The following is a 13,489-nucleotide window of genomic DNA, read 5'->3' on the forward strand; positions in this document are numbered from 1 at the left end:
AAACAAGCCCAGTTTTTCTTAACTGAAACCAATATTAATGTGATAAAAAGTAATATAAATCTTTCGTAAAAAAAAGACACCTGTAGTAAATTTGAAGACAAAACACTCTACAGATGCTTCATCATCAGTCCATTCACACTTCACTATTATAAAAAAAATTCATGCGGAATTTCTGAAGCCACAATCAGTTTTATAACCCTGTCGCATTAAAAACCAAGTTACAACGTAATTGCTTTAATAAAACACCAATATTGTTATATCCTAAACAATTAGAAAAAGGAAAAAAAATAAAACTGTACACCAAAAAGTAACGACGTACCAATTCACGAGGCGAAAGCCATCATTCCCTTGTTACCAGATGGATTTACACTAAAATGTATCTAGAGGAACGAAAGTAACGATCATGGATAACTTGTCCAGTTTTAAACAATTCTGTGGTGTGTTATTCACCTTCGATAAAAATAAAATAAAACAAAAACGTTAAATCTAGCCTATATATACGCGAGATCTGATAGAAATAGATCAAAAAGGAGCTCCTCCTGACCTCTGAATATTTCCCGCAGCCTTTTTTTCAAACGAGTCCAATTCTGCAGGAAAATCGCAGACTTAGCAACACTAATTGTAAAGAAGAAGAAGAAGAACAAATCATAGTAGGTATTTTGGGTGAGACCTACGGGCTGTTAGAGATTAGGGACTCTCCCTTTACCAACTCTCTCACGCTAGAAATTAAATAGACCAATGACCAAATTTACAACCATTGGTGTTATCTTGTCTCATTGGTGAACTAGAGCCGTAAAAAGTTGAGGGGTAATGTTCTAGATAGTTTGGCAGAAGATTTATCAATTTTTTTCAAAACGGGTAATGTCTTCGAACTCTTTTGCTGGTAGCAGAGTCTTTGCCAACGTTGTCCAGGAATTCTTTAAGCGTTTGACGAAATACTGTGGGTGGTGTTTCAGGCCAGTGGCAGAGACGATCCATGGCGTTGGTATTTTCTTCATCATTGTAGGACTATCTCGCTTGTGTTTTCGGTGATTAGTTGGGTTTGATGCAGAAATTTCCGTTGTGGATTTGATATTACATTTTTCAGCTGAGGTTTGAGTGTGTTAATCTGTATTTTGGGTTTGGGGTGCAATATTGTAAAAGGAATGGTAATTTGGCATAAAGGGTTTTGTTTTTTGGAAACTCGATGTTCTTCTTCGCGTATGGTTTCTCGTCTCTGAAGCGAAAGTATTCGAAGAAACGGCCACCTTGGAGTATATGTTATCTGATTAGTTTTTGCCACTACTTTGACAGAAAATGGTAATCTTTCCAGTTCGACGTTACGAATCCTGTGGATGTGAGATGATAGATTACCCTCTGGTGTTTGTTTAGTTTCCTGTACAGTGAAAGAAAGGTCGAAATTTCGTAAGGGCTGGTTCTTCTTACGAGTGAATAAAAATTTACTTGCACTTGTTTTGTTGTTGTTTTTGAAGTTAAACACAAAGCTACACAATGGGCTGTCTGTGCTCTGCCCACAAAGGGTATCGAAACCCGGATTCTAGCGTTGTAAGTTCGCAGACATACCGCTGTGCTACTGGGGGGTTGCACTTGCGAATACAGTTGTACTTACAGCACATGACTTCAAACAACACTATATTTATACTTACTGTTTACCACCTCTAACAACAAATACTGTACGAATACTTATTACTGTATACGACCTCAAACAACACAGTATTTATACTTACTGTTTACCACCTCTAACAACAAATACTGTACGAATACTTACTTACTGCATACGACCTCAAACAACACAGTATTTTTTTGTTTGTTTGTTGTTGTTTTTTGCAGTTACCTAAAATTAATAATAAATTGTTGCGATTCATTATTTTAACACGCTTCAAGATACTGCAGTGTTATTATCACGTATTATTCTGTATTATATTAGCGTGTGTTAAAATGTGGGTGCCAGTAACGCTCGTCCACACTGAACTAGCGTCCCACGTATCGCAGGATGCGTTCGACTACCAGATGAGATGCAAACTTTCAGTGACTCAACGCGTTTTTTTGTGCGTTATCTCAGCGACATTGTTAGGTGAATAAGAGGTAGGTCGACGATCATTCAGATATTATCTTCACGACATTGTACTCATTTCCGGTTCACAGAATATTGCACAGGAAGTAATCACTGGTGGGTGGTTGTAGGTTAGGGGTGCAAATATAGCAAACACTTTAGTGGACCCATCTTTCATTTTACCAGACGCACTCATCCCAGACACGAGAACAATAAGTAATTGAAGAACAATTAAAATTAACGAAAGCACTAAAAGAAGATCCCCTAAGATATTATAGTATAAGAAACGAATAAAAGTAATAAAGAGACAAAAATCCAATCGAGTAAGTTACAATAATTCTATTTAGATAAACTTCAGCATGATGCTTAGTAATTGGCGTCTTCTGTAATAAGCGGTCTAACTTTAATTAGAAAATCCTAGCTCTGAAGCATCACTGTGAATAATGAAGGCCTTTTAAACAATAATGGAGTACTCAGATTTTGTGTGTGTGTGTATGAAATGATACGTATTCAATTGAACTTATACGATCACGCTCAACTTGCGTACTGTCTTTCTTAGAATATTTGAGCAGATCTACACAAGAGCTGTCTGAACTAACCGTCTCTAGTTCTGAAGTTGATAGACAAGAGGGAATGCAGCTAGTCAACCCATAAATATACAATGGAACAAATAAAATAGAAATATTTATTCATACAACAACGAATGAATATGCTTTTTATTCAACTGGCAGGACTCTTTCATTACTGCCTGTTTATTTTAGAACAAAGTCACATTCGGCTATTTTCTGTGTACACCACGAGGAATCGAACCCTGGATTTTAGCGTTGTAAGTCTGTATACTTACCGCTGTCCCACCAGGAGACATTTATTTGCTGATTGAGTTCTCACTGGCTACTGGAGTAGAAAGAACTTTCCTAAAATGTCTGCACTGGACAAGGTCCGAAACAAGAATAATCAAATGTCACAATTACTAGTTAGACCAGTGCCCTAATGCAGTGTCCTACAATCTTTAGATTACTTACGTCGACGATCATTCCAAATAAACTATACAAATGAGAAAACTCCAACTCATACTATCTTGTAGAAGTATATGTATCTATCTCCTCTTGAAATAAACTAAAACCTCACTCCAGAGTGCAGACATAGACGCGAGGCCAAACAGGTACAAGCGTCACTAGATCAGCCGTCGCAATATGTAATGTTTACCTAAGAAAGAAAATTAGTGCATGTTTACGACTTATGTGTATCCAATTTATTAGGTAAGATCCTAACTGCATGCAGAAATTCTGCATGAAAAATTTTAAAAATGTCTGAAAATAACTAAATAGAGATATATTCTATTCTAGTTATGAAATGGTAAAATATGATATTAATATAATCACAAGAGTACTGTTCATAAACTAACGTAAAATACTAGTTGCTAATACGAATATCTGAATGATTGAACTATAGCAATTTTGGAAGCTTAACCCAGAAACTATTAGGTATGTACTGAACAAAAACCATCCTTGAAAAATTACGAAGTTTTAAATTTCAAATACTTATTTACATTGTCCTCGAACCAGCTCGTAGTCAATACACATGTTGTTTAATACAAACTATACATAGGCGGAGGAAGCAAAAGTTTCTATGGAGGGGGGGACTAAAGTGCATGCGAGACTTAAATATGGTAATTATATAAGTATATGGGGATCAGGGGATACAACCCCCGAAAAACGTGGTATTTATAGACTTCAGATGGAGCACCTCCTAAGAAATACATATATTTTGTTCTTAAAAATATATTATCTTAAAAGTATATTGTATCTGTGTCGCTAATATAGGTGGCGCTGTGATCCACATCATAAAACACGCCAAGTATAAGTTGTAAGAAGTTGTAAGAAACAATGTCCCTTTAAAATAATAATAACTTTTTTAAGTTCTTCTACATACTGATAATCAACACAGTTACAACACTAATACTCTTATGAGGAATGATTATTAAACAACTTCATTTACATATTACTAATCGACAACTGATAATTTCTAGTTGACATCTGAAAATGTTTCATACAGCATCCTTAATCTGACATCAATGAGTTGAAATGGAGAAAATTATTATACAGTTTTTTTTTTCTAGATGCATATATACCTGGATGTACTCAACATTCTGTTTAATTTTTACCAGAAGATTTATTTACGTGTTTTCAAAGATTTTGTTTCTCCATTCATTGGTTGTGGCAAATTATTTTGCTACAGCTTTTAAGTCCATATTGTTAGTCTTGGCTGTACGCAGATGGAGTAACATAATATTATTTATTTTTAAGTTGAGTGATGGTCGAACTCAGATAAGTTCTCAACCTCCGTAAAGCAAGAAATGGTCACCTCTGAGAAAATTCCAAGTCCTGCTGACGAGGCCTTTAAGGACTTCCACCGCTGTACACTATACACTTGTGACTATCCTCACATTGCATAAATATCCAGATACTTTCTTGACTTCTTGTGAAAGCTCTGACAGCATCTCCAATTGTCTTTCCAATTTCTCTTTTCTTTTTTTTTCTTCATCTATGCTCTCCCGGTAGAACTGGATAATGCAATCATTAATGTTTAATGTTCCAGTGTCATCCCAATTTGCTGCTTTTATCAGAAGACTCTTTGGAATCTGCAAAGAATCCTGGTCAAACTTCTGTGACATCTCGTGTTCCACCAGATTAATTACTTCAAAATAGATATGTATGAAGACATAATCTGGTGTCTGGTGGATATGTGGAATTGGTCCATCATCCAGATGCCTTGGACTTCACCTGTAGCGTGGAAGAGTTAGTTTATCTGTGTGTTTTTCAAAGGCTTCAATAACCATATCTTAGACGTTCTGGAATGTTGTACTGCTTTATTACTTCATAAAAAAAACCTATCTGACTACTATGAAGTAAATCCAGAACATGATCAAACAAAAACTGCTGACATCAAATTATTATTAAATCTCTATCTTAATGATAAAGAGTAAGTCTACGTTTAAACTTTGAAATATGTTTAATAATTACTTTAGTACAAATGAAATCTTTTGACATTTCAACCTTTCTTTGTGACTGAATTGAACTTCTGTCAGAACTTCTTGAGCGGTTGTTTCCTTTGCTTGATGTAACACGAAAACTTGTTCAGTTGCACTAAATGCAACGTGAGATAATTTAAATCCAAATAATGCATCAAACCTCTCCAGCTGGAGCAGGATTCTCCTTGCTGGTCTACCCTGTGAATAGTACATTGGGTTGAAAAAAAGTGATCTTAATACGAAACCTAACTCTTTAGACTGTCAAACACAAGACAACGTTTCAGTGAATAGCGTTATCAGTTGTACTTTTTTTCATGGTCAGGTTGATTGTTTTGATGATTATGTCGTACTTTTTGGCTCAATCCTGCAGACAGAGATTGAGATAATTGGGAAAACGGTGTACATGGTGGGCTAATGATTCTTCTTCTTTTTCGGTTACATAGCAACTTCACCAATTATGTTCAATGCCTAATCATATTCCTATCATCGATGCTGTGTCACAGACAAGGTACACCGTATCAAAATATCTTTCATTGTCATATTTAATATATAAGCATCTGGTTTTGTCAAAATGAACCAATCCAATGTGATCCTTATGAATATTGAACCCCATGTCAATTCAATGGATGTACGTTAACAACTGTTCTTACTTTTCGATGTCTCGTGTATCATCAGGAAAGACTTCAAATTCCTCAGGTTCATGAACATCACTCAACAACTATTTTAGCAAACTTTGGCCAATCAGGACTATGAGTCACCACGTCACGTGAGAGATAGTTCTTGTTCTGTACCTACTGTTTCGGTTTTAGGTGGTCTTCTGGTCTAAGTCTGAGCAGTTGCATTTGGTTTCCTTTTATTTCATCATGGTTGAGATCGGAAAAACTATTGGATTTAAAGGCGGGTACACAAGTAGACAGTGCCCCCCTTAGAAAATGACATGGGGGTATGAGAACACTCCAAGAGGATGGCCCTAAAAACTGTTTAATGTATTAGATGCTTGCTTGAGCCGAACCTCAATAAGAATCTCCCTCTTGTGTACGGCCAGATATTGTTGGCAATTTCTTAAATATATGTATATATATACATATATATCATCAATATCCCTATATCATGAGGAGACAAAGGGAAATTTATTAACTTCCGAACATGCCGGGTATTAAATCTTGAATTCCTACAAAGAGAAGAAGACGTGTGTGTTCAGATTTAGTGCAGATTGAATCAAACAATTGTGATTTGTGGAGTACAGAGACACAGTTTCGTCACTCAGTGAGAACATAGAGAAAAGAAAAGTAGACCTCGCTTATACATGACGAAATTCAAAAACGAACAAAACAAACAAATATTTGGTAACAAGGAGTTTGCGTGGTTAAATTTAATGATCGTAGTGTTATTCAATCAATAGATGGCGCTTGTAAATACACTCAACAATAAAACTAATAAGTTGACAGGAGGAACAAAAAGTAAGTGTCTGCAATATGATTAATAACTCACGCTTTAACACCACGCGCATTTTAGTTTTAATATCTTATCTATTCTAGTTCTGATTTTTGAAATCACTAAAAAAAAGTATCTTGCTCAAGAAACATGGAAAACAACTACATAAAATATTTGTTTTTTTAATTTCGCGCAAAGCTACACGAGGGCTATCTGCGCTAGCCGTCCCTAATTTAACAGTGTAAGACTAGAGGGAAGGCAGCTAGTCATCACCACCCACCGTCAACTCTTGGGCTGCTCTTTTACCAACAAATAGTGGGATTGACCGTCTCATTATAACGCCCCCATGGCTGAAAGGGCGAGCATGTTTGGTGTGACGAGGATTCGAACCCGCGAACCCTCAGATTACGAGTCGAGCGCTTTAACCACCTGGTCATGCCGGGCCCTACATAAAATGAAACGTTTTTAAAGTAGCGCATGTGACAAATGATGTATGATGGTTGGATCCTAAGGGGTTAGGTATTTTTTTATAAATATCTGAATATAAATCTGTATTTCATATGTTCTGAACCCATTGTTAACCTTTTCAAGACCAATGTGATTTTTTAACTAAAAGTAAAGTCCAAAACGCTCATCTCTAACCTCCTAAGTATCCACTGTTCAAGACATCACTAACAGGTCATTCTAACCTCCTAAGTAACGACTGTTCAAGACATCACTAACAGGTCATTCTAACATCCTTAATATCCATTGTTCAAGGCATCACTAACAGGTCATTCGTTCGGGTTAGTGAACTTTTATGCGCAGGTTTTGTAAAGGTCGCTCTGTCCGTGGTAAGACTACATGCAATATATGATGGTTTGCTTTTACAACTACTGCAGGTATATATATATATATGTATATACACAGAGTGAATATGAACTTTTATTGATAAACAGACGTATTAAATACTTGTATGAAGAAAGATGAGAGAGCTCTTTTAATTTAGATATTTTGTTTTAAGTATATATCATGCAATTTTCCATGGTGTATTTAAAAACAGGCTGGTGCCCGGACTGTAAATCTGAGAGTTCCAAGTTCGCGTCCCGTTGGTGCAAAAACGGGATCCGCGACGCACTATGGGGTTGTGGGTGGCCCTATACGAGTGACTGTCATATCCTAGTATTAGGTCAGATAAAAGAAAATCCCAACAGTTGGCAGTGGATACTAATGACGAAGAAATTCTGAAACAAACAAACAAAATTCCAGGATCCTATGAAATCCATTCCACTCGCGTACCAAACTTGGACGAAACCAAGCCAAATTTTCTGAGCAAGCTTCCTGGGCTGTAACCTGGTGTAAATGACTGATCAATTCTAAAACGTCAACACCCTTCAGTGGCGCCAGAGAACAGGACGTGATCAGGTCTTGAATGAACAGAGCACAACCTAAAAAAGTTGACAAACTGGAAATACGCAAAGAGATTTTTAAAGATTAAAAAGAGGTTTGACTCATAAAATCAATGAATTCAACTCAGTATTGGCATTCCTCTTGTACTTCAAACTAGTAGAACCAGCAAGGGAGGAAGCAATTAAATCGAAATATGTAGCTACTCTATGTTTTGTACAAAAATAAATTTCTAAGGAATAAAACTTTACATTTTTAAGTCTATGTTCTTAACCTTCCCTAAAATAATCTACAAGAGACTGTACATTAAGTTGACAAATGCAATTGTGATTTTTAGTAGCCAAAATCATACTTTCCATTATCCAGTTAATTTTACTAGTTGGATGTGTTAAAAAAGTAATGAAAGACTAAATAATCCATAATGCAGCTGGCTTCAGCGTACAAGAAGTAAAACTTCAGTAAACCTTTTGTCATCTAGCTGGTCGTACTAGTTTCAAAGAAATGGGAATAATGTGTGATGTCAGTGATTAAACTACATGCTGCCATCTGATGTGTCTCGCTAGTTGCGATCTAAAAGACGTAATTTGTGACTTTAATGACCACATGACTCCTGTCATCTGGCTGGTGTAATTTTATGTTCAAGAAGTTATTTGTGGCTTCAATGATCACATGACCCCTGTCATCTGGCTTGTGTATTTTATGTTCAAGAAGTTATTTGTGACTTTAATGACCACATAACCACTGTCATCTGGCTGGTTTAATGTCATGTTCAAGAAGTTATTTGTGACTTTCATGACCACATGACTCCTGTCATCTGGCTGGTGTAATTTTATGTTCAAGAAGTAATTTGTGGCTTCAATGATCACATGACCCCTGTCATCTGGCTGGTGTAATTTTATGTTCAAGAAGTAATTTGTGCTTCAATGATCACATAACCCCTGTCATCTGGCTGGTTTAATGTCATGTTCAAGAAGTAATTTGTGCTTTAATGACCACACGACTCCAATCATCTGGCTGGTTTACATTCATGTTCGAGGACTAATTTGTGACTTTAGTGACCACATGATCTCTGTCATCTGATTCATCTCGCTACTTTCGATGTACAAAAAAGTTGTTTCTGATTTTTGTGACCAGTAGTTCAACTACTTGGCTGGGTTAATTCGATGTACAAGTAATTTTTGATTTCAGTAACCAGATGTCATCCTGCCTGGCTGGATTAATTCGATGTACAAGAAGTAATTTGTAATTTTTGTGACCAGTAGTTCAACTACTTGGCTGGATTAATTTGATGTACAAGTAATTTGTGATTTCAGTAACCAGATGTCAACCTGCTTGGCTGGATTAATTCGATGTACAAGAAGTAATTTGTAATTTTTGTGACCGGAAGTTCTCCTGTCACCTAGCTGGTTTAACTAGCTTTAGGGTTGTAATATATCATATGGCTAGCTCTTTCACTGTTGTTGTTTGTTATTAAGCACAAAGCTACACAAAGGGCTATGTGTGCTCTGCCCACCACGGGTATCGAAACCCGGTTTCTAGCAGTATATGTCCGCAGGCATACCACTGTGCCACTGGGGGGGGGGGGCTTCTTTATCTGAAGAAGTAATAAGCTTTTCTATATTTACGAAAGAACTTAGCTGGCTGTATGTGAAAAAAATACGTTTGTTTGTCTGTTATTGTTAAACACAAAGCTGCAGAATGGTCCATCTGTATTTGGCCACTGCGAGTATTGAAATCCAATATTTAGCGTTATAAGCTCTTGGGCTTAGCGCTGAGCCGGAGGGTGTGTGTGTGTGAAAAAAAGCAGTTGTGGTTTTAATGTGATAAATGAAGAAATATGATGTACAATTATTATATCATCAACACATTGTTTTCATAATTGGTAGAATTTACACATTTCTTAGAATTAGCGGGTATACGTTTATTAGCACAAAGCTACACAGTTGGTTGTGTTCTGTCCACCACGGTATGCTGGTATAGAAACACGAATTTTGGCACCGTAAGCTCTCAGAATTACCGCCGAGCCACCCGTGAGGAGAGGGTGGGGGGGGGGGGGTATAAGAAGAGTATAATTTGCAGAAAGAGAACATCTCGTGTTGTTACCAGTCTATAAAACACGTTCTTTTGTAAGGAGGAACTGTACTCCTGTACCACTTCATCGTGATGATCCACCGTATTGTTTAATATTTGTAATGATCTCACTAAATATCGTGTTACTTTTTTTGTACAAGATTTTTTTTTTTGCCTCTGCTCCTCAGTGGCTCAGCGGTACTTCTGTAGATTTATTACACTGAAAGACAAAAAAACAAAAACAACGAGTTTTGATACTCGTGGAGGACAAAACACAGATAGCCCGTTGTGTAGCTTTAGGCTTAACAACAAACAGAGAATATAAAACAAAATTTTTCCTTCTCTATTTGAAGGAAGAAACTCAAATCCCATACAGATGTTTCGATGTTAAGCTTTTTAAGTTATTAGTGTTTGTTTGCTAGAAAGAATGCTATACCGTATCTATCTACAGTGTCTTGCAAAAATATTCACCCCCTGCAAAGTTTCCACACAAAAAAACGCACGATATTAAAATTAAGCTCTATATTCATTACATCAAAAAGGTTTCAACTTCTTTAGACTACAAATGTAGCAAAAATAACGCGTACTTTCCAGAAACACATTTCATAAGTATTATTCGATATTTTGCAACAGCTGTTTGGACTTTAGAACCATTGTAGTTAGTTTTTTAATACAATACTGACATAAATTTTCATCACTAAATTAAATTTCAATTATTAATCAGCAAATTGCAAGTATGACGCTTTCAGAGTGCAGTTTTAATCACAAAGAAACGAATTATAAAGTTTTTTAAGAGTTCTGTGTTCGTGAAATCAGTCTCTGTGGATTTTTTAAATACGTTAACGAAAAATAGGCTATACTGGCCTCGTCTTCATGGTGGGGTTGAACCAGGTTCTTAGCACAAAAACTACCGCGGTCATGTCTTCGTTATTTATGCTATCAGCACGCGGCGGACCCTCTGGCACGTGTCGCTTAGACCCACACTGCACGATTTTCCCACGCCTCCTATAGCGAAGTTCCTTCCCCCTCCTTCAGCTTTACAGTGGACTTGGCCATCCAGGCACTTGCTGCAAAAGCCAGAGATCACGTTCATAGCCAGTGAGAGAGAGAGTATAGGGTAGAGCTGTTACTGTATCTTAGATATTTAACTATGAGTATGAGCAACTGGTGTTAGTGAAGAAAATTCATATAGCGTATCATACCAGATTATAATCTCGCTACACAAAATGTTTAGAAAAGCAATACGTCCATGTGTGTACAAATCTTTTTCTTAATTAACTAAGTAAAATCTGGAAAAACAAATCGTCATCGACACTTTGTAGTGGTAGTATTGAACTTTGGCAAGTTACTGGGGAATGAAGGCAATTACTTAAACTGTTAAAGAGTGAGATATCTCGGTTCTCAGCGGACTTTGATTTGGTCAAGAAAATTTCTGCATCTACAGTATACGGTGGTACTACTAATAGATACCAGATCAGAGACACTTCTCCACCAGGATGCAGGCGTTATATTAAACCCAAGTGATGTTTCCGATGGCTTGTCTCAGACTCGGGAATCTTTTTCTGAGGGTGATTGCTCTGAATGTATTTTTTATGTGTGTTTGTGGGGCGACTGACGAATGCGATTGGATTGGAAGGTAAGTTAATATTTTCAGAAAATGTTATAAACTTTTAAAACTGAACGTTTGAACTTTTATTAGTGTTAAAGTAAACTATAGTTATAAAGCCTATTCCATTATATTTATGCTATCGTGGTGACACTGACAGTTACCGGAGTTAAGAGATTTGAAACTGTTGAAATCAAAATAATAATAATCAGTTGTACATTCTCATCAAAATTGAAAAACTAGAGATTAACTAGTAGTTAATAGTAATATCGTAAGTGTAGTAGTAATAATAAATTTCAAAGTAATTATTGAATATTCACTATTTAAACATTTTAATTTTGATAAGATTTATACTAAAAAGTAAAATATTTAATTTCAATATATTGGCCTATGGTGATAGTGGAGGTGGAATATTAGTTCTAGTTTTCACGAAATCTGCACGAAATCTGAAAGTTTTTTTTTGCAAGGAAGAATTCTGATTAGACCTAATCTTTAGAAGAAATCGTTCACTTGTACTGTAGTGGCGACTCTCTCGTACAATAGTAATTCTTGGCTGTATAATGTACTCCTTTCTATATTAGGTTAAGAAAACATAGATAGCAGAGAGGGAACACTAGTAATCTGTCTTTATCAGGTTATTCTCGTAGTAAAATTTAAAGGAGTCGTATTTAATGACAAACCGGACATATCCAACTCACATTGAAGTACAGAGAATATGGAGTGATTTAATACACTTATATTTATAAGTTATACAGTTACTGTTTCTGATCGGAACAAAAAAAAAGGGCTAAAAAACTGGGCCGATCCCAGTTTTACTTTTAGATTTACTAGGACAAAATTTAGCGTTACGGTGAAGAACGAGAAATGATGGATTTTCTTTCAGTTTCACCCAGCAAAGCAAATGTGACACGTTTGTTTACTATCTCAGTGTTTTTGAGCTTTAGACCCACGGCCAGAATCAACGTAGATGATCGACGTAAATATGACACTAACGTTGGCGTACTTTTTTTTTACTGCGACGTAACTCAATACCACAAGTGAAAATTCAAATCAAAATTTGTTACAAAAAAACAAACTCGTCTAACATGGCTTGTGCCTCACATCTACATGGGGTTGCTGGACCCGTAAAGTTGTAACCCTTTTTAACTAACTACTTCATCTTATAACACCATTATTTAATTCTTATCGTTATTCAATAAAAATTCCTTTTAAGAACGTAATTTAAAATAGTAAGTCTCGCTACTTAAACACCGCAGTTATTTCAATGAAAAAAAAACTAACATGTACTTTTCTTAAATTTCATTTTAGAAGAAATATTCATAAAAAAAATTTTAAAAACCTGTTTCGAAAGGTGACGAAGCAAAGTTTAAAAGTTTTGTGTCATGATACATTAGGGCGAAAGAGAAATTACGAATTTTCTTTCCCCATGTTTACAAGGTTGGAGTGCTTGTTTATAAAAGCGCAAGATTTTTGTGCTTCTCATTCTTAAGACTAGTCAAACGTAGTCGGGAGAAAAGTTTGACTGGGTCATTTCTTACATAGCATACAATACCCATTAGTTTAAAATGTACACGAACAGCTATTCTAGGAAAAATATTCTACATCAAGTCTGGGTAAATAATACTCGAGAGTGGTGTATGTTGTGCTGTTTGTGTGTTGTTGTAATGTAAATATTTTTTTAAATAAATGTAATGAGTTGGGTCCTGTTGTATAAGTGTAGTGAGTGTTGGTACAATAAGCCTAATGTAAAGACTTAGTGTGGGATCACCTAGCCTAGAGCCAATTGCATCAAATTTATCATGAAAGTAAAAATATCGATTTCAGTTATAAACTTAAATCGTTTCTGAATAAAGTTATTTTTTGTTATATCATCAAAGTGTTAATAAAAAAAATCTTTACTCAAAGGAGA

The 13,489-nt window shown here is 35.9% G+C and overlaps 1 protein-coding gene across 1 annotated transcript in view; it reads left to right on the forward strand.

Moving 5' to 3' along the window:
- Window positions 1-10,830: 10,830 nt before the first annotated feature.
- The window catches only part of LOC106463234 (meteorin-like protein), a 29,555-nt gene continuing 26,896 nt past the window's right edge, over window positions 10,831-13,489 (forward strand). Inside the window, exon 1 of the mRNA XM_013923230.2 lies at window positions 10,831-11,610. Coding sequence (XP_013778684.1) covers window positions 11,498-11,610 — 113 coding nt within the window. The 5' untranslated portion in view covers window positions 10,831-11,497. The remainder of the gene's footprint in view (window positions 11,611-13,489) is intronic.

Source organism: Limulus polyphemus, unplaced genomic scaffold (assembly GCF_000517525.1).
Source record: "Limulus polyphemus unplaced genomic scaffold, Limulus_polyphemus-2.1.2 Scaffold1355, whole genome shotgun sequence".
NCBI classification, from domain to species: Eukaryota; Metazoa; Arthropoda; class Merostomata; order Xiphosura; family Limulidae; genus Limulus; species Limulus polyphemus.